Source organism: Numenius arquata, chromosome 7, assembly GCF_964106895.1.
Source record: "Numenius arquata chromosome 7, bNumArq3.hap1.1, whole genome shotgun sequence".
Lineage (NCBI taxonomy): Eukaryota > Metazoa > Chordata > Aves > Charadriiformes > Scolopacidae > Numenius > Numenius arquata.
Genome location: NC_133582.1, coordinates 6,750,133 through 6,771,780, shown reverse-complemented (window position 1 = coordinate 6,771,780; position 21,648 = coordinate 6,750,133). Strand labels below are relative to the sequence as shown.

General features: G+C 44.8%; 2 protein-coding genes across 2 annotated transcripts in view; one reads left to right on the top strand and one right to left on the bottom strand.

Annotated features, from left to right (window-relative positions):
* Positions 1-3,129, top strand: part of BACH2 (BTB domain and CNC homolog 2) — a 44,075-nt gene extending 40,946 nt beyond the window's left edge. Inside the window, exon 4 of the mRNA XM_074150900.1 lies at positions 2,650-3,129. Within this exon, the coding sequence (XP_074007001.1) occupies positions 2,650-3,129 (480 nt within the window). The remainder of the gene's footprint in view (positions 1-2,649) is intronic.
* A 9,162-nt stretch (positions 3,130-12,291) lies between these two features.
* Positions 12,292-19,729, bottom strand: GJA10 (gap junction protein alpha 10). The gene is made up of 2 exons (XM_074150354.1): positions 18,371-19,729; positions 12,292-12,330 (listed from the first exon to the last, which is right to left on the bottom strand). The coding sequence occupies exons 1-2, from the start codon at positions 19,727-19,729 to the stop codon at positions 12,292-12,294; spliced, it is 1,398 nt and encodes a 465-aa protein (XP_074006455.1).
* Positions 19,730-21,648: the final 1,919 nt, after the last annotated feature.

Below are 21,648 nucleotides of genomic sequence, written 5' to 3'. Positions count from 1 at the left end.
AGCGGGGTACTTCTTGTTCTTGTCGTAACAGGTGGCGCGTTGAAAGCGGCCTTTAGTGTAGGCTTCGCTGTGCTTCATTCTCTGCCCGAGCTGTGGCAAACGTAGCGTGAAGGAGGCAGGGATCCGTTGGAAGCAGCTGAGTTACCGTCGTCTCACAAACCCGCGTGACTTTGGGTTCCTCACTTGCTGCCTGTGCCTGTCTGCTTCCCGTCTGTAACCGGGAGGTGACGCTGACCCCACAAGCTGGTTGGGAGGCTTAAATCATCAAGGCTCGCGAAGCCTTCGGATGCAGTGCTGCTGAAGCCCTGGGGGCGAAAAGGAAAGGGAAAAAAAAAAAAAAGAAAATCAAAACATTGTTCAGAGCAGCGCGCCACTGATGCAAACCAAACAAAACATGAAAAATAAACAAAATAGTGAGCAACGTGCTTACTGCACCGTAATCCACAGTACGTGCGGGGTGAGTCAGAGGTTCTGCAGGGTGAAAAAGCATCTCCTCGTCCAGGTTGTCAGGAGAAGCAGGTCCACTCTTGGCTGCACGTGCCCATCCCTCTACGCTGAGCCAAGGATGGGGAGGCGCACATGTCTCTCGGTCTCCAGAGGAGGTCACCAGGGGCAGCACTCTTAAGGGCTGGACTAACAGCATAATTAAACTCATGCAACTTTAACTTTGCCTCTCAAGCGCTCCTACCCTCAAACCCAACAAATGCTGTCCAAGCCAGTAGTCTGCTTCAAGATCTTACTTTTTATCTTAGGAGAACCAGCAGTGAAACTCCAGTTGACTTCACCCGATACATGATCACTGGAAATTCCTTTGTCATCTTCTGTCCACTTTGTGACCAGTAATTTCCAGTCTCCTGGAACAGTAATGGTACTAGGGTTTAAGGGTTTTTCACTCGGCTGGGTCTTTTTTATGAAAGACCCCTTTACCCCCGTACCTACTTCCTGGAAGTCACCCATCTTCTTGACACAGATGGTTTCACAGCAGACAGTGAGAGAAATGGTCGTATTCTCTGAGTTTGATAGGTAATTTTTTTTTTTGCCTGCTTTCCCTCAGCCATCCGTCAACCCACTCACATTCCCTTTTTTCCCTGCAACTCACAGCATATTCTCTTCCATAATTCATTATCTCAAGATGTACTTGAGCATCTGTTTATTTTTTTATTATTTTTATGCTTTCTTGATAGATTTATCAATATTTTAGCAGTTGGTTCTTTTCATGTGCACTGCTCTCTTTCTCATTCGCACAGCTGTATGCTTCCAGTGTGGGCTTCAGACCCAGGGCGATACTATCAGCTGTCAACAACCACCCCTAGTTGGATTATCTGAGTTGTGGAGTTTTCACACTTCAGATGCCGAGGCAGCATGGGTTTAGCAGTGTTACTAGGTGAGGTACACGGCTGTGCTGCTTTTGAGGCCAGCTCCTCTCTGAAAATAACTCTGGTACTCTACAAAATCTCATCTGCTCCCACGAGCTGGGTGCCCACCTTCCTGGGATAGAAAAGCGATGCAGCAGGACCATCCCAGCCAGTCTGCACTGAGGAAAAAACCACCGGTTTTTAAAGGTATAACCCCAGGCTGGGTCTGACTCTGTGCCTTATCCCCCAAAACTGCCTCTTGAGCATGGTGAGAGCAGCGTTCACCCCTCAGGGGGCTTGCCAGCCGCATGAGGTCTAAGCTGGAGATGACTCCCACCACAGCACATCGCGCACCACCCTGCGCTGGCTAGGACTGGGGGCCCTACCGGTGCTTCGTTGGATGCAGAACAACCTGAGCTCTTTTTCCCAGTTTTTCAATCCTGTACGAAAAAATAAGTCCCACCAAACTCTCCCGCTCTTCCTCCTCACCGGTACTGTCCTGTCCCTCACCCAGCCCCCCTCCTCGAACAGCCCGCTGACACAGTGACACTCTGAAAGCACTTGAGGTAGGTGTTGGCAGGGGAGAAAATTTGGGAGCCCAGCAGGCAGAGCCTGAGCAGAACAAAGGGGAAAAGACACTGAGCTGCTTGTGCTGAGTGTTAGGAAGCCCACCAACTTTCACAGTTTTCACGTACGTCTTCATAAAAGTTTCTTGATTAGGTCAAACCCAAACCATTAAGCAGCAGGACATAGGAAAATGAGCCACGGTGAAGGCCACAGAGCACACACTCAGATTCTCTCCTGTGGATAACACACCTCTCAGTGGTCACGAGGGTTCAGCTGGCACACGGGTCAAAGTGGGTGCACCCAGCCCAGCAGGTAGAGGGTGAACTGAACTTCTGCAGCATATCCTCACTTCAGGAACTAAACTCTGTTTTCTTGCTGTTTAGATGGGTAATGGTTTTTCTCCATCAAAATGTTTCTTTCGGATTTTTTTTTGTGTCATCCGTCAAGCAGCCTTGGTCTAAAAAGGCAACTAAGAGTCTCTTGGGCAATAACTTGTGTCTCTGTGCTCTTCCAACTCAAATGTTTTTTCTCCAGATGTTTCCCAAACTGCAATCCGCACAGACGTCATGGTGGTCAAATACCTGATGTCTTCGTGGCTTTTCCTCTGCTCGTATAAGAACAACTGTGACGTGTTGGTGTTGTTCTCGGGTACTGCTGCGTCCCTGCCCAGAGCGTGGGGCCGTCAATTGGCCCTTCCCCACCCTAAGACGCCTTCCTTCTTTTTCAGGTGTGTGAGAAAGAGAAATTGCTCTCAGAAAGGAACCAGCTGAAAGCAAGCATGGGAGAATTGTTAGACAACTTCTCCTGTCTTTCCCAAGAAGTGTGTAGAGACATGCAGAGCCCGGAACAGATCCAAGCTCTCCACCGATACTGCCCCGTTCTCAGACCCATGGATCTACAGCCAGCCACCACCATCAGCCCCTCCCCAGCTGGCGTGGAGCAGAGCCTGGTGACCTCCCAGTGCGTCGGGGAAAGCATGCAGTGCTGCTCGGAGCAAGGCTCGGTGCAACTGGGAGCGCCCTGGCTGCCCAACAACATCTCGGAAAATTGTTCGGCCGGCGGGGGGTTGGATGGAGCCGAGACAGGTACTTACCCCGAGAGAGAGCTTCCACCAGAGCAGAGCAGCCAAACGGTCACGGTAGACTTCTGTCAGGAAATGACTGATAAATGTACAACAGATGAACAACCTAGGAAAGATTACACCTAGTGACTTGTAACCTTAACGTTACACCTGGTCAGGTGTTCTTCAGTCAGCCAGTGGCAATGTTCATTTGTTGTCTAGAAGAACGTTATTTGGTGCACACTACAGTGGTCTTAGCAGCAATACTGTTTTTAAGTATTCCCTCCTCTCTACAAGCAGGAGTTCTCTTCACAATGGTGCTATCCCTTGCTCAGGCAGGGAACGAAGCAGTGGCAACACTGTCTGTTTTTGTATGTTGATTTCAATCTTAACAGGGATGGACAGAACACCTCTGAGGACCCAACCGCAGCTTTTTTCTCAGTGGCCCATGTCACAAAACCCTAACTCAGGAATTTCCTCTGAATGTTCAATTTTTCATTGAAGACAGCTTCTTTACACATCAAAGTTTTATAGCTAAACTGTACATATTATATATAATATATATAAAATATATATATCCATATGCAAAAGTCCCTGCATGCCTCAATTTTTCTCATCCTACAAACTGGAAGCTTTCATTTCTATTGTATAAACAAGTTCCAACATTCCTTTTTGTCTTCGATGCTAGAACTAGTTTGGTAACTTGTTACACGATAATTTTTTTTTTTCTCGGTTCGCAGTTCAGCAATATCATTCGATTTGTACTTATTTATAAAATTTTAATGTTGGAAACTTATTTGAGATTTTATTATAGACAATTTTTTTTGGCACAGCCATTTCGTGCCACTTGAGCAATGTGGAGTTATTTTATTTTCTTTGCAGATACTGTACAGTAATGGTCAACTTTGCCACTTGCACTGAGTTTCTGGTCAAACCTCTTTTCATAAATGAAGTCGTGACTTCAGTATAACTTGAGTATATGGTTTTCTTTGCTTTATGGCTTAAAGAAAATAGAAAAGTTTTAGCTAATAGACAAACACTCAGGAGCTCATTATCTAGTAAAAACGGTCTTGCCAAATACTGAATTCACTATACAATTTGTAAAGAGAATCTGCTTGAATTATTTTTGTATTCAGACTTCTTTCTGTTTCACAAACCAAGTTTTAAGTGCTGTTAATGATGCTTTTGGATTCTTATAGGGGAAAGCATATTTCACTCTTTAGAGAAAAAAGTATTTGACAACTGGATCATCGTACGTTCCACGAAGTAAAGCAAACGGAGATCACATCAATACACTTGTGGGGAGGGGGGGGGCTTTTTTTTTCCTCCAGCCCCGCTCTGTGTCCTTTACTCATGGAAGCAACTGCTGCTCCGGCTAGTCCCCAGAGCCTCACCTCAGCTGTCCTCAGCCCTTAACCTGTTCTCCTCACCAGACCCGAGCTGCAGAGGGTGGGTCTGGTGAAGCCCGTGACCCTGCCTGCCTAGGCGGCGCTGCAGGACCCGACCCCTAGTTGTTGTTGGCTTTGGTTTCCTTACAGAAGTCCAAGTTAGCACTGTATCCTCTAAGAGCGTTAACACGCGTCGGCCAACAGCCCGATTCGGTCGCTTAACCCGTCAAATTCTTGTGTTCCAGGATCCTCTCTCTCGTCCTGCAGCGCTGCCCTCAGCACAAACCGCAGCTCAAAGGGCGCTGTCTCAAAAGGAGACGACTCAGTGAATTGGCTTAGTTGTAACTGTATTGGATTTGTATCTTAAAGCAATGTTGACTCATGTTATGACTGTGTGAGACAGCAGCTTTCCGAGCATAACATCTGTATGTACAGTGTAGACAGAAAAACATCCTCCTAATGCTTTTTTTAATTATTATTATTATTATTATTAATTATTATTATTCTAAGTGTACTGAGTTTTTATTTTGTGGTTCTTTGCCCTACCTGTGCCAGGTTGCGTGGCTTTATCGACGACAACTGTCATGTGCTTTACTGGCTGATATTGTTTGTTCTCGCTGAAAAGAAAAAAAAAAAAAAAAAGACCAGCTGTTCACACCTATTTAAAAAAAAAAAAAAAAAAAGGAAAGAAAAAAAATGTGGGGAAGCAGCTTCTCAGAAGCACTGAGTGATAATGTGGTCTTCTGCGCTAACGTTTACACTAGAGGTGTGCGCTGGTGGTTTTTTGAGGCACTCAGTAGATCAGCATCTTGACCCTGGAGGAGGAATCAGCTCCCTCTCTCCACTTCTTCCATCTCCAGACTGTGCTCACGGACCGTCGCCCACTCGCCACAAAGTCTTGCTTTTATCCTCTTCGCCCAAACTATGGTAGCCAAGCTACTGAGGAGGAAACGCATATAGCATGTGCCATGTTTGTTGAAAATACTTTTTTTCCCCGCATGTACAAAGAAAAACTAGTATATAATGTAGGAGAATATTTATGTTTAAGTATTAATCATTACTGTACAAAATCCTTACCTTTAAATGTTGGAAAATATACAAATGCCATAAACTCCTAGTTCACACGGTTGAAAAGGGGGAGGAGTTGTCCTTTCTTTTTAAAAGAGCTTAACCTAAAAATATCTGACCCCCCCTCGCAGCCATCTTTTGCAGGTAACTGACTGAGAAGCTCTTTGGCGGGGGGGGGGGTGGGAAGGGAGGGGACAGGATTGGGTTTTCCTTTGAATTCGTTGACGTTGCAAAGCAGTTCTGTGCTTCACAGAGAAGTTTTGTTTCTATGAGACCATGGTGAAAGCTAGAATTTAAAACTAAATGTGAATCACATTATAGAGACATAGCTACTTTGGGGGGGGGGAGGGAGTGGGAGGGAGGGCTGGGGGCGGTCGGGAGGGAAGGGTCAACTGACACAGTATTTTAAAGATGTTTTTCTGTTGCCTTTTTTTATTTTTAAGTGACCTCCTATATATATGAATAGATAGAATGTTTTACGAGTATAAAACCAAGTTTTAACTTGCTTCCTGACATGAAGAGTTACTCTACTAACAACTCATGTGCAACTGGTACTCTTGACCTCATTCCAACGGTTTAAAAAAACCCACCCACACAACCCATTGCGCTGCAGCTCGTAGGTTTGACCTGGCTTCATACTGGTGCTGGGTCTCTTGATTTCCTCTACCTTGGGAACTGATATTTAAAACCACTGCTCAAATAAGTGTCTCTTCCTCAACCTTTCACTCGTCTCTCTCACTTCCCCTCCCCCGCGAGCTCTTCTGGATGTTTGATTTCATTCTTTCCCATTAGAAGTGGCTGGTTTTGTGTCATTGCTTCCTATATTTACATGTATCATGGTTTTTCAGTGGGGTTTTTTTTTTTTTTTTGGTGGTGGTGGTTGTTTTTTGTTTCTATTTTGTTGTGAGGTTTGTTTTTTTTTTTTTTGCTGTTCCGAACCGCGCGGCTCTCAGAGCGGTTACTGGGCTAACGTTAAAGGAAGACATCGGGAGAATTAGTTTCAGAGCTGGACACCAGTTGACATACCCAACCGGTCTTGTCTCATGAGGTCAAAACAACTGACCACAAGAATACCATTGGAAATTGAAAACAAACAAACAAACAAACAACTGACTGCAGTATTTATGACTTTCTTAAGAGTTTGGTCAGTGGTCACCACAATCTTAAGTAAGAATCTCTTTGCTTCTGTCAAAGGTGATACGTGCAGCATCGATCCTGTCGGGCGCTGCTTGGGGATGGCGTGGTGAGACCCCCATCTCCCTGCTGGGCCATGCATCGCTCTCCTGGGCGCGCGGGTCCTTGGAGCTTTGTCCAGTCGGTTCCTAGTCCTCCCTTTTCCTTCCCCGTTGCTATACTTGTATCGCCAGGAAACCTCATTTCATTTAGGCTTGTTATGCTTTGTCAGGCGAGTACTACACTATATAATGTGTTTGTTTCTCTGCGTTCTCTGGGGGTGCCTTGAACACAATTAAAGCTCATTGCAAGCTGATTCTGGAACAAAAAGGTAGTTTAAAAAAAAAAAAAAAAAGGAAAAAAAATAATAAAAAGAAAAGAGAGAGAAAACAAAACAGAAAACAAACAAAACAAAAGCAAAAATGTTGGCTGTGTTATCAGGAGATCCCAGTATTTATATCACAGACTTCCTAACATGTGATGACTCAGGCGTCAGAGTTTGATGCTGCAGTATAAAACTATTATTTTATATATTGTACAAGTAATTTATTAAATGTCTTTCTAAGGGTATATGCTGCTTTTAAGATGCACTATATTTTTGGATCTAATCCTTGTATTTTTTTTTTTATTTTTTTTTTCCCAAGGAAGTAAAATGTGCTGCAAAGGCAAGCCACAGTGATTAGTATGCTAACTGCTACTTCTCTTTAAAAAGGAGAGTGGGAACTAGATACGTAACTTCGCTAAAATGGATTAACTGCTGCCAGAGAAATTATTAATGCTGATAGTGTGGTCGTTAATCTGGAGTCCAACACTTCATCGAGTCTGTATTCTAAAGAGCGCTTAAATAGAAGTTAAAATGCCTAGATATATAGTTAGATTTTTTTAATATGTAACGTTACGATTGCCTAATAAATAAATAAAAAAAAAAATCTGCATGCTGGAATCACTATAATCCTGTAATAAAATGAAATCGGATCCAGTAGGAGAAAGCTCGGTGAAGCATTGCAATTCTAGACTCGGCACCACGTCCTCACTTGTAATTCGCTGCTGTGGGGGCTGAGAGAAGGAGAGGGGTGGGTTTGCAGAAGAGAGGACCTGCAGCGAATTGTGCCGGGAGGCAAAGTGAACATTTGCCAGGTTTACGCAAGCTCCCGGTTTGCTCCTCTTCACCTCCTCTACCATCGCAACGGGGAGCGCTGCTTTCATCTTTTTGGGGGCTTTTTTTTTTTTTTTTTCCTGATCTGAGATGCGTTGGGAGATGCCTCCGGGTGAATGTTGTAGCCCATGGTTGCAGCGTTTTAAAAGTCTCTATTTTAGGGCTGCCTAGAGAAGGTTTAGCTCGGTACGAGCAGTGGAGTGATGGCCTTGCATAAGGAGGGGATCTGCTAAGTGTGGAGCGGTTTATTTTTATCGGAAGTGAGGTGCAACTAAAACCATTAACATAAAGAACTTATGCTCTCTTTCCTGCTAGAAATTTTCTCAACAGATTTTGACTTCGTTTCAGTTTTGTCTCTGCCAACACAGTCCGAGTTAATTTTATACCCATATATATAATACGTGTATGTATGTATACATACATCTATAATTCTAGCCAGAGCGTGTGTTTGTGTATTTTCCTGTTTATAATACATATATGTATATTTATAATGCTCCTTGGAGTATTCCATGACTCAAGCATCAGATCTGATGCTGTAGAATACAATATATGTGTATATGCATATGTTCAAATACGGTGTGTATATTTAAAAGATCTGTTGGTGGTGGTCTGTAGAATAATTATTCCCTTTACTCTCAAAATTTTAATGGCATTACTTGCAAAGACTGAGTGTACAGTATTTTCCTACACTCCACCAAGATAGGTATTATTTATATCGAAGTCAAATATTGATATGCATTTTAAGGTGTTACACGGATAACGTCGCCATTTTTGCAAATAAAATCGCTTTTTGGCAGGAAGGAGTGCTAAAAATACCTTTTTATAAGGTCATTACCCAACCAAACGACTGCTAAAAAGCCGGTTAGGTGACTCCTGTTCTTGTACGAATTTTAGTGGCTGTGGGCAGAGCCCTTTCCGTAGGTGAAAGTCACTGCGTGGTTCATGCAGTGCCACTGTTGTCCCTTTTGGCTAATTAAGGGCATGCAGAAAGAAACTAGCGTCCTAAAATAGAAATGGCAACTGGCAGTGTTTGATTTCATTGATTGCTTAGAAGCAGAGACGGTCCCAGGCTACGAACCCGAACGACCCTTCCGTTTCGGAGGGAGCCGAGCGGGGACCACAGTCGCTGGCCGGGCTCATCCCTGCAACCGGAGGATCCCCCCACCCTCCGGGCCGGGGGGCAGAGGAGGGAGCAGCCCCCCACCCCACCCCGGCCCCGCGCCGGGGGTTGTAGCTGGGACCCTTTGCCCAGGATTTGTGATGTCCCCGAGAGAAACGTGCGTGGTTTCAGTCCCATTCTCACTACCGCGTTTGCTCTGCCTGGAGCTATCTGGATCCCTCAGACCGGCAGGAATGCTACTAAACACTTTGGTGATATTCGCTGGGTGGTTGTTTACTCGCAGTTCACAAGCATCACCTTTGATTTCAAGGGTGGGGATGCCCCGAGAGTTTGTTCCAGAACCAGTTGGGTTACAAGTGCACCTCTTATATATGCCTTACAAACTTCAGAGGCCATATTCAAAACAGGGTTTTATCAGTGTATGCAAGGGGGTGCAACCCCTCTTCTCTTCCTCCCCAGGTCAAACAGTATGGACAGTTTTCACACATATCTACCTGTATAACCCTCTGTACCTCTCATAACTGGTCAATGACTGTAACAGGTTACATCAGGTGTTTTTTCTACATACTTTTTACACAAATTCTATGCGATTAATGTAACTTAATTCAATGCATCATTTTATTGTACTAGTTCTTAAGCTTGTCTTTATTTTTTTTCTAGGTGACTGTGGTTTCTTGTGATTTTTATTGTATAAATAAATGAGGTGGCTGTTGATGCTTACTCTCTGTTACTAAGAATTTTTACCTTTTTGGAAGAAAGCATTGCTATGAACTAATGAATTTAAAATGTCATTTACTCATTGTAAATACAGTATTGTGCAAAAAACAAAAATGAAAAAAAAAAACCACCCGACCCTTTTCATTCATTTGAATTGCTAGTGTTAACTGAATTTTGTCTAGACACCATTTCTGTTGATGAAATAAAGACATATCATTATGTATTGTAAATCGACTCATCTTGACTCTGAAATGGATGTTGCAGTGCCCAGTTAACGTGCGGGTTGTAATTGAGATTCGGGAGGGTAGGTTGGATGGGGTTGATCCTGACCGGTGAATCTGTGGACTGATGGAGAGACCTCCACTCGCATGGTCCCATTGCTGATTCACTAGTCGTCTTTGATCCAAGGATCCAGTTATCTTTGATCTCCTGCAGGAACAGCCAAGGGTATTTTCATTGCAAAAATGAAGTAGGTTGTTTTGGAAGATCAAATAAGCCGTGTCTATACCCGTTCCCCTAGTGCTTGACTTCAGGCAATTCTGCTAAGTCTTTGTTTTGGTCTTCTAAAGTGTGAGTGTACGTGTTGGGAGACAAGGGGAGAGGTTGGGGGTTGTTTCCCCTTTACAGAAAACCTGAGAGAAATCGAAAGAGGTTTCTGTAGAAAGAAAGAAAAATAGCTGAAAACCTCCATGTGTAACCCAAATATGGTATTGTTCCTTTCTGAAGCAGGAACTTGTGCTATGGACCATTAGCATCACTTAAACTGCAAAAGATCCAGAAAGGAAAGAAGAAATGGTAACAGCCTTGGATGCTATTCCCACAAGCAGGGTGTGGGGTCTAGCAGGGGGCATTTGGTCTCTGGGACTCCCAAGCAGGTGGCAGCCCCCTCTCTCCTTGGGTTGGATGCAACCCGAGAGCCTGCTCAACAGCTTGGCAGGAGGAGACCCGGGAAGGGGGAAGTGGAATCCACACACTTGCTGGGATGCTGCTGTGGGGATCGGGGAGGAGGGCAAGCTGCTAGAGGGAGGTCCTCGGGCTTTTTATCACCAGACAGGAGACCCTAGGTCGTGTGCCCAGGCTACCATCCTTTGGAATACAAACTGCGTCCTCCTCCATCTGCAGCAGTGACAGCTGCCTGCGATTTTTCAATCTTAAAATTCTCATGGAAGAAAAACAAATGTTGCTTTCCAGAGTTTCCCAGGTTTATGAATCTTCCCATTGAGCATACATGAAGAAAGCTTCCCACCCCCTCAAATCTGTCAGATGTAGCATCCACCGCATCTACACATACCCTGGCAGTAGAGAATGTACTTTAGCAAAGCTGTTTCTGCATCCCTGATCAGTTGTTGCTGGCACTTAATGGCCACCATCTTAAATATTTCCTTTTTTTTTGCTTTAAAATACTAAATAAATGCACAGGCAAACTGTCAACGAGTTTGTAGCGAGGCAGAATATGAACGTAAATCATGTGCACTGGAGCAAAACCACTGTAATCTCAAGTAATCCTTAAGCTTGACTTTTTTTTTTCCCCTGCTGTCCTGCTTTCTGTTAGCCTTGCTTTAGAGTTGTCAAGTTGTAGAGGATTTTTATGCTTGGGGAAACCGGCGTAGCGAACAAGCCTGTTCCGAGCATCACTTGCCGTTGAAGTGACAGCAAATGCGAGCTATGATAAGCTTGACAAATAAAAGCAGCTAAAAGCATGCGGCCAGAAACAGGCCCAGGGACAGTCAGAGCAAGGTGCTTTATTTTGCAGATACACAAGTGGAAGGACTGCTTTCTTGGGCCGCGTAGAACCCAGAAATCCAGCCCTCCAGAGCAAGTCTCTCCTCACAAATTGAAAATGAGCTCTTTTTGGCTCTGCTTGTCCTTCAGTTCCTCTATTTGAACTAATGAGGGAATAAGATTTTCGTGACCCTGAGGTGATACCTTGCAGATCTTCTTGAACAGCAAACTGAAGAAAAGTACAGATATTTTGCACTTCAAATAAATCACCCGATTTTACTTAGTTTCAAATTTGAAGCTGAAAGTATTAGCTACAAGGAGGCTACATTAGCATGGAAAGTCTCTATCAGAGCTGGAGAACTGAATTAGCACAGGCGGACGAGCAGCAGCAGATTCTTCAGCTGGGTTTTTCTCTCTGTTAAATTCCCTGTCCCTTCAGATTCCTCGTGTGTTTCTTTCTTCCATCTTTTATTCATTGGCTGCTGAAGCCTGGGGCGGATAGAGGCCACGTAGCCTTCCAGGCGATTTTCAAATCAAACTAACCCTTTCTTGTAGGTGTCTTGGGCCTTCCGCTACCTTGAAGGGCTGTGGATCAGGCTGGTTTCTGATATGAACACTACGGGAACGCACAAGTTGTACATCCCAAAATGTTCTCCCAAAGACACAAGGCTGCTTCTGCAGTGGCAGCGCACGCTGACCGCATCCAGCTCAGTCTGCATGAGGAAAATCTCCAGTCGTGGAGCGAGCCGCTCGTTAACACCAGCGATCAGAGCAAGGTACTGTCAGGATTGGTGTAAAATGGAGGAATAAAACAAGTGTTTGCTTTCTTAAACTGTGTTATGAATTTAGCATTATAGCAGTGGGAGAGGGGAGCGTAGCAACAGATAACCTGCTTTTTATCTCTCTGCGGAAGGTGGTTTGTGCTCAGTCAGTCCCTTACTTTATTTCTTCTCCTCGGAATGTCATTACTTTTTCATGATAGATGATAGTTCTAGGAGCATGCTCTGAAAGACAACAAGAGAAAGAAAGGATGAAGCTGAATTGGCTTAAAGGAGAAAAAGAAATGTTATCATAATAATTAACCCCAGTTCCGACGCATACATAGGTGGGAATCTGGTGTTTAGCTGACAACATAATTAACTTGTAGGGCTTTGTTCAGTGCTAGGGAAAGGGTGGGGAGAGGGGGAACACCTTGCTTTTAAACCAGAAGAAACACATGAATCCCTGAAGTAACTTGCTTGAAATCAGTGGACCCATCTCAGAGACCTTGCTTTACGCGTTCAGAAGGTTTCTATATTTTTGATTGCTTTTGGTTATTTTGATTATTTTGATTGCTTTTGATATGGTTTTAACCATACAAAGATGGACTCAATTAGGTGAGTACCACCCTCTAAAATCGAGCTTATCTGTTTGCTGCTGCTTAAATCCTCAGAGAGGTTGGTTAGTTGTCAACTGCTGCTGAGCCCCAAAGTTTACCTGTGTTTGTACAATTGGTGAATGGTTACCTTTGGGTAACCAAGTATCTTTTGCAGGGTAATTGGTACACTGGTTGTCAGCACCGCGAGCTTCTCCTGAGCGTTCCAGGGCAGAATAAAATACAACTAGTGTGGAATTTAAGTTTATTTTTTGTTTAGAAGAGGTGTTTTCATAGAAAAACTGTACAAAACCAGCAGTAGTTACCAGCGGGTGTGAATGGGAATATTCGCTCAAACATCCTAGAGGAACACTGGGTTTTACCAGCCCCTTACCCCACCTGTAGATTTTCCTGGTGGAGCTCAGCTGTCTAAACAACTCCTCCACAGTTACTGGTTTTGTTATTTCAATGTACATTTCCTCTTACCAAACTGTTCCCAGCCCCAGGAGCGAGAGCGGGTGAGCAGCTAGTTATATGAGTGGATATTTATTCCTCAAGTGTTGTTGAAAGGCTGAGTAAACATGCCTTGTTCTGGCGAAGACGGCGAGCATTCAGGCTGAATAGCAGCTCTCTCTTTCATATCCTGCTCACTACGAAGTGTTTTCCCACTGGGTAAAAAGGCTCAAAGCTGAATGGAGAATTGAGAAGTAGAAAAAGAATTGAACAGCACAGAGGAATGAAAAAGCAATGCAGTGAGGAAAACCGGACCCAGTGAATCGTAAAATTTCCCCAACTTTGGCAAAGCCAGGCTTTCAGCCCCAGAGACTTTCTTTTCTGCAAATGAATAAAATCAGCGGCCCTACCTCAGTCCAATTCTGTGAGCTGGGAGTATCAGCTTTACCAGCTGCTTCATTATCAGCTTGATCCCCCTCCTTCACCATGAGGAGGGGGCCTTGCTTTTAAAGATACATTGCTGCTTGGTAGACAGCAAAATGACAATGAGCAAGCAGTGTGCTCTTGTGGCCAGGAAGGCCAATGGAATCCTGGGCTGCATAGGGAAGAGTGTGGCCAGTAGGTTGAGGGAGGTCATTCTCCCCCTCTACTCTGCACTGGTGAGGCCACAACTGGAATACTGCATCCAGTTCTGGGCTCCCCAATTCAAGAGGGATAGGGAACTACTGGAAAGAGTCCGGCGAAGGGCAACGAGGATGATTCAAGGATTGGAGCATCTCCCTTATGAAGAAAGGCTGAGAGAGCTGGGGCTCTTTAGCCTGGAGAAGAGAAGGCTGAGGGGAGACCTTATCAATGCTTATAAGTATCTGAAGGGTGGGTTGAAGGAGGAGGGAGCCAGACTCTTTTCAGTGGTTCCCAGTGAGAGGACGAGGGGCAACAGGCAAAAGCTAGAACATAGGAGGTTCCACTCAAATATGAGAAAAAACTTCTTCACAATGAGGGTGACAGAGCCCTGGAACAGGCTGCCCAGGGAGCTTGTGGAGTCCCCTTCTCTGGAGATCTTCAAGACCCGCCTGGATGCAGTCCTGAGTGATGTGCTCTGGGCAATCCTGCTTCGGCAGGGGAGTTGGACTGGATGATCTTTATGGTCCCTTCCAACTCTAAAAATTCAGTGAAATTCAGTGAAATTGATTACTTTGTAGCCAAAAATATAGACTTAAAGAAATGACGCTCTGAAAGCACAGGGCTCTCTGGAGGAAAGGATGGGCTAAAGAATAAGGAATGGACGTGAGGGTGAGGAAAACTCAGCACTTCTTGAAAAAACAAAAATTGAGTGCCTAAATGCCTAGCTCTTTCTGACAATCTCGATCTAGTAATTTTGGTTTCCTGGGAGAGCGGTTCAGCTAAAATATTGTTAAGAATATTATAAATCTTCTAATCACCTCCAATTCTATTTTATGATTCCAGGAACTTATCTTGGCTCAATGAAGAAACACCACCACTAGATAATGTCAAGGCTTTCCATCTTCTTGGTATAGCCTTGGGTTCTCTAGCAAGAGGACTAGCACGGTAGGTCTCTCAATACAGGTTTAGGCTTGGGGTGCCTAAATGTGATAACGTAGTTCCAAGTCATCTGAAAGATGGTGCCTTCGTGAGAAGAGTTGCCAATCTAATCTAGTGTAAATATTCCCAACCCCAGTCAATCAAATTAAAACTCAGGTTTTAGTGCGCACCTTGGGATTCTTTATGTAACTATTTTAACTTTATATAGCTAATATATAGGAAAAAGAACTGATGCTGGACATGCTCAGGCAGCATGCAGCTGGAGTCCTTGGCTTTAGAAGGACAAGAAGAAGACACAGCTAACAAAAGACTTCAAATGCAGCTAGCGATGAAATAACACACAGCCTCCAGCTTTTGTAGAAATGTTTGTGTTCAGCTGTTGAGTTGTGATGACCCTGTGACACTCAGAAGATGCAGTGTCAGGCTGTGGCTGTGCTCAGCTCAGCTTTCTGATGTTCTGCAAATCAGGTTTGTAGAAAATGGCTGAGGTGGAAGACTGCTTGATTCTAGAAAAGGGTGACTTTGGAAGTAAAGATCTCTCCCTTTCTAATTGTTTAGTTGGAGTCCTCAGAGCTCTTCTTTTCATCCCCCCAGAGAGAAAAATAGAGTTATTCGATGGTCCCAATGGCTTCACACATCCTTGCGCACATGAGGCAGTGACACCCCACTGCTTATCGCAGTGCTCTGAGAGACAGATGCCGATTACGGGCTGTAATTCCTGGCTCTGCCTATTTTCAAGAGACCACAGGCTGTATCTGTAGTAGTTACATACTGACCTTTGACTGCATCAGCCTATTCTTTTTATCAGACTTTAAAATGTAGCATGCACCATTCAAGGGCCTGACTGGTGTGAATTATGTGGGGTTTTTTTCCTCATCATGTCATTCATGTGCAGAAGCCTATTGGCAGCAGCATAATTCCTACACACCTTTGTATGTTTCTAACTTCCCAGTTGTCATTTCTGACTGTAGTTGTTACACTAAATTCAGTGCAGCTCTTTTCACTGAGTTACATGTGAAAAGCAGCCATTTAAGGCCCATTTGCCTAAAGGAAGACCAAGCAGAAGTTGCCCCTTTGCTTCATAGCTGTATCATCTCCCCCTAAATAAAAGCTAAAATGTGACGAGAGATGCAAAATTTAGGGCAGAACTATGCGTGTATCCACGATATCTCTAACCTATATTTTTCTCTAAGATGTGTCCTCTAAGTGAACCTTGGAAACTATTAGCTTGGAGACAGTTATCAGTGAACAAATTGTTCGCTACCACTTCAAAGCAAGCTGACCGCGTTCCTCAGTACCAAGGTTTTAGAGGCTTGCAGGTGGCCTGTTCTCAGCTGTATACAGATGCTGAATTCCCCTGTCAATGTAGAGTTTCGTAAAATTACTTATGCCAGGTGTCCATCGAGTTGAGAGCAGCTCATCCATATAGTCGGTGATGCTCTTGTCACTGTGTTTAGGTGGACTGAAATCATTTGGAAATTACTCTTATATGTCACGCGGTGACTGTGTCCTCCTTCTACACTTTGCCATGTGCGCTATGATGAAGGTGCAGTTTTGGTGGTTTGCCCTCAGAACCTAATAGATCTGAAGTCTGACCAGCATTGGCTGAAGGAAAAGATATTTTTTCCCACTGGCTTGGTCTCTCAAGCAGCCTTTACCCTAGTAAGTTTTTCAAGATTTGTGTCTCTCATTTTTGCTTCCCAATCTGAATAACGGATAACTTCGGACAATGCAATGACCAAGAAGCTGAATAGAGTACGAAGAGTGAGTGGGTTGGGTGTAAAACTGAACAGTTGGAGCATAAATGTTTTTTCAAGGTTTTATGCCACAGTTGGACGTGAAATGAAGAAATGGCTCTTCACCCCCACCAATTCGGGATGAAGAAGTTTTAAATAGCCTTGTTGGCTTCCATTATGGCCAAACATGGTTGGTCTGTACAAAGCCTACCCATAGGAAGGGCATTTCTTCTTTTATATACATATATATATATATATGGTCTGGTTTGAACTGAAGTCTGAAAAGATGAGGAATCCTCATGCCAAATATAGAAGCACCTTTACTTTAAAATATCATGTACTGTGAGCAGGAAGCAACAGGTAGCATTCCTACATGAATCATATTTTAAAATGGTAGTATCAGTCCCACACATAATGATCCCCAAAGACAGCATGCCAGAAGCGTGTTACTTTCAGGAGTAATGACATTGCTTTGCAAACTGACTATATTTCTCTGCAAGATCTCTCCTGGAAGATAGCATCATTGCCATTAAACAGTAAAAGCTGCCAGGCAACTTCTGCGAGTTCTCAACAGGGTGCTACTGAAATTCTGTCTTGCTTGAACAACTTTTAGCATTTCGTTTTTCAAAGAGCCTTCTCATCTGACTGTCAAAACCCAGCAGATTGACAGATTGGACTCTAGGCCGATGCACTGGAACATCAAAGTGGAAAGTGGTTAAATTGCATCTAAGTGACAATTGAACGTGGCTTATGCTGACTGTATATTGTAGAAACTACATGAAAACTGGACTCCACAAACAGTTTTTTGATGAGCAATGTGTAAGAGTGCCTTCTGTTTCTTACCACATAAGATTTGAAGTTTTTTGTTTGTTTGTTTTCATTCATTTAGTATTTAGGAAAAGTACTTATTTTTAGGAAGAGTAAGAAAATATTGAACACAATCTATAACTTTGAGCATTGTGTGAAGTAATCTGTGCCCTCTAGACAGGTATTTAAGGGCTCGCTCCTGCAAGCATTTGTAAAGGAGCTTTTTTTGCTCTCACAGGACAACTCCTGTGATTTGGGGCAATCAGAATTGGCCCAAATCAGAATTTTCACAGAAAGAGTGGTCGGGCATTGGAATAGGCTGCCCAGGGAGGTGGTTGAGTCACCATCCCTGGATGTGTTTAGGAGACGTTTAGATGTGGTGTTGGGGGATATGGTATAGGGGAGAACTTTGTAGTGTAGGGTAGATGGTTGGACTCGATGATCCCAAGGGTCTCTTCCAGCCTAGACGATTCTATGATTCTATGAATTCAAATTACATTTAAAAACCCTCGTTGGTTCTTGAATGCAAGCTCTGTATCTCTTATCAACACTGACTGCAAGCAAGCTTAAAGCATGTAGCCAAGGAACAGGAACAGCTACTGAAAGTGAAACTCTGTAGTTGTTAGTTCTGGCATTGCAATTATTTGGTGGTTTATACGTAGATCTTTTGACTCGTTCACTGAGCAATCATTTGACTTGGTGGTTGCCTCTGGGAGAAAACCCCTGAAGCTGAGAGAAGCTGAGCCATTAAACTCAATGCACTTGAGACTTCTCTGTCTTACAGTATCAAGTGGGCTGGAGCTGAACAAGTTTTCCCTGGGACAGTCCTCATAGAGTCAATTGTGATGATGTAAGGAGTATAAAGAAGCTGAGATTCGGTGACATCCTCGGGCCTCAATAATTCCCTAGTGATGCTTCAGCTTTCACTGTAGAAGGGGACCAAGCATGTGGGAGGTCAGCTTGATCCAGAGGATGTGAGGCGTTAAGGGCTGTGTCAGAAGTCCTGCCCAAGCCTCCCTGCCCCCTGTCTCGCCCCTTCCTCCCTGGGGCCACACAGGGAGCTAGTGTGCCTGTCTCGCCCGGGAGGCCCCGCCGCCCCCCTCCCGCCGGCTACACCGGGGCGCTACTTGCCATCGAGACGCGGCGTCCCATGGCGGCGGCCGGCGGCGGGCTGCTGGGCGGGCTGCTCTCCTCCCGGCGCTTCCCCTCCGAACCAGAGACGGAGACGGAGCCGGGGCCGGAGCCTCCGCGGGAGTCGGCGCTCTCGCTGTCGCTGCCCGCCCGGCTGCCGGTGAGGACGCGGGAGAGGAAGCTGGACTTGCGGGTGCCCGGGCAGTGCCCGCTGTCCGGGGAGTCGCCGCGCTCCTCCTCCAGGTCACGGCAGATGCTCACCCGGCTGTGCTTGCGGGGAGGCCGGCGGGATGCGGCCGCCGCCCCCGCTGTCCCCCCGCCTCCCGCCGCCGCCGCCGCCCGCGGCGCCTCCTCGCTGCTGGAGGAGGGCGGCGGCGGATGCTGTCCGTGGTGCTGAGCCGCGCTGTGCCGCTGGCGGGGCGGCGGGGCTCCGCGGAGCTCTCCGCGGTGCTGACGGACCGGCGGCCCCGAGGGTGCGGGGCCGTGGGGAAGCGGAGGCGGCGGGGCCGTGGCGGGGCGCGGCGGCGAGACGTCGCTGGGCAGGCAGGCCGGCGGCACCACGGAGCTCTTCTTGGAGTTGTAGAGGCTGGCCTCCTCCTCGGCAGGGGCCACCGGCCGCCGGGGCCGGCCGTAGAGGCTCTTCTGGATCTTCTTGAGGCCCAGGTGGGCAATTTCTAGGATGTTGAGGAAGAGGGAGACTGCAGCGATGCTGTTCATGAAGACCATAAAGATGGTCTTCTCTGTGGGTCGGGACACAAAACAATCCACCGTGTTAGGGCAAGGGGCCCGAGTGCATTTGTAAAGGGGGGACATGTGAAACCCGTATAAAAGATACTGACCTATCATAAAGCCTACTTCCACCACTGACCGGGTCAGGATATGTAGGACATAAGTGCGCAGCAGGGACCCTCTCAGGGGTGCCTTATGCACTTTCTTCTGTTCCTCCAGCTTACGCAGTTCCCTCTCCACCCTCCTGTGTTCCTCGGGCATGGGCTCCAGGTCTTCTAGCTGAGCCCGCAGGTGAGCTTTCCTCTTCTGTCGCTCTTTCTCGAGAGCCCTTAACCTGTAGAGCGCATGGCCCATGTAAACTAGCGATGGAGAAGAGACAAAGATGATCTGCAGTACCCAGTATCTGATCAAAGAGATAGGGAAGGCCTTGTCATAACAGATATTGCTGCAGCCAGGTTGCTCCGTGTTGCAGATGAACTCGGACTGCTCATCGTCCCAGACATCTTCAGCAGCCACTCCCAGCACCAGCATCCGGAATATGAACAGGATTGTGAGCCAGATTTTGCCAACTATGGTGGAGTGGATGTGCACTTCTTCAAGGATGCTGCCCAAGAGGTTCCAGTCCCCCATGGTCAGAAGTTCATATCTGAAATAAAAAAAAAAATAAAATAAATAATAAAAAAAAGTTATTTTACTACAACACTAGATTTCTTTTGGAAATGGTCTTTTTTAGGTTTGGGGCTTTTTAAAAGTAATGATCTTTCATATACTTTCTTCTGATAGCAAGAGAGCTCTTCATTATTTGCTACTTAATGGGTCTTTAAATGAAGGCAGACTTTATGATTACTGGTGAAAGATGCAAATGTGAGATTATTTTAAGCTTAAGAGAGATTGATTTCAGCCGTAAGTCACAGTACTTCTTAACTGCCTACAGTTTTACACTATTTTCTTCCCAAACTAGGAAAGACGACACTTTTTTTCCACTTTGCAAATCCTTTGCCAACTATAGTTTAATTCTACACCCACTCCGTTCCACTGTCTGTGGCTTTGCCATAGTTTTGGGTGAAAAGCAACTAGAATAATATCTAATGCTCACGGCTTTCATTTGTTTGATAAAGTTTTGAGAAGTATCCTGTAACTGTGACAGGAAAATGTTTCATTTTGTACCCCAAGGTAGTAGCGTTATTAGTGTCATCCATCCAATATTTTCTCGTCTCCCGGGGTAACAAGCCACAAGTTTCTCCCTTGGATTCCTAAAACTACAAATGCAAAGCTAATTTACACACAGCTGTATGAGTATAAATAGTTTCAGTTCTAGGATAACGTTAATAAATTAAGAGTGCTTCTAGGATTAATAACTTTAATTTTATGCATTTCAAAGACTTACTGAATCACCAAGACTTTGTCTTAATTATACATTTCAACACATGAGATAAATAAACAGGGACTACCTAATGAAGTGATGTGGAGGTTTTTAGCTGTGAGTGTGAGAAGATCTTTTTAACTACCTCTGTCCCAGAAGATCTTCGGTTCACCTGCAAATTGATCCACGTTCTGCTGCCAGATGCTCGATTTCCAAGTCACTTCTCTGCAAACTATCCAGGAGTTTCAGCTGATGCGGGGAATTGAAATGTAAGGTATTTGTCTGTTTATGTATAAATGCACCGTACATTCGGTGTTTTGTCCCTGGATTTTTTTCTGCTAACATGGGATCGTATCCACCTTGGGGTTCACACTTGTTTTTTTTTTTTATGCTACTGTACTTTCAAAACTTGCCAAATTCCAGTAAACCACCACCTTTAGTAAAGTGCCATTTCTAAGCTTTTTTAAGAGTGGCTGGTTGCAGTATCCAAAATCTTACACAATTTTAATTGATAGAACAGTTGGGTGATATCACCATTATCAATATACCCTGGTTATGGTTTATGATATGATCCCAGGTGGCACAATTCTGCTTGGAGGCTGTGTTTATCCACGCTGTGAGGAAAGATTCTCAATTGTAACTAACAGTGTCGTCATTCTCTGCGTAGGCATCCTACAGACCTTATTTTTAAATTTCTAGGATTTGTTTTTTCTCTGCAAATTTGAAGCTACACAATGAGCTTCCCTTTTTGCATGGGGAACTCGTTGAGGAAACCGAGCCAGTCAAGCAATTTCTCAGGTGCTGTGATGCACCTGGAATATCTTCTTTCCCTACTCCTTCCCTCCCGTGCATATCATTGAAATAAGATACATGAAAAAAAGCCAGCAAGAATTATTGTAGTCTCTTTTTCCCATCTTTAAAGAGTAATGCCAGATCTTCCTTCTGATTTCATATGGATTTTTTTTTTTTTTTCAGAGCAGGTATCTTATCAAATTGTTGTAACTTCACAGATTGGGTGGGTGTAAAGATTTCATACGTTGAAAAGTTTCCTAGAAAATATTACAGCTCAAGCTAAAAATACCGAACCTGTTTTTCTGAGCTTGGAAGTGCTGATACAGAAGAGCTCACCTTCAGTAAATTGAGAAACAGAGATTTAGACAGAGCAAGCTCCCAAACCCAGAGTACT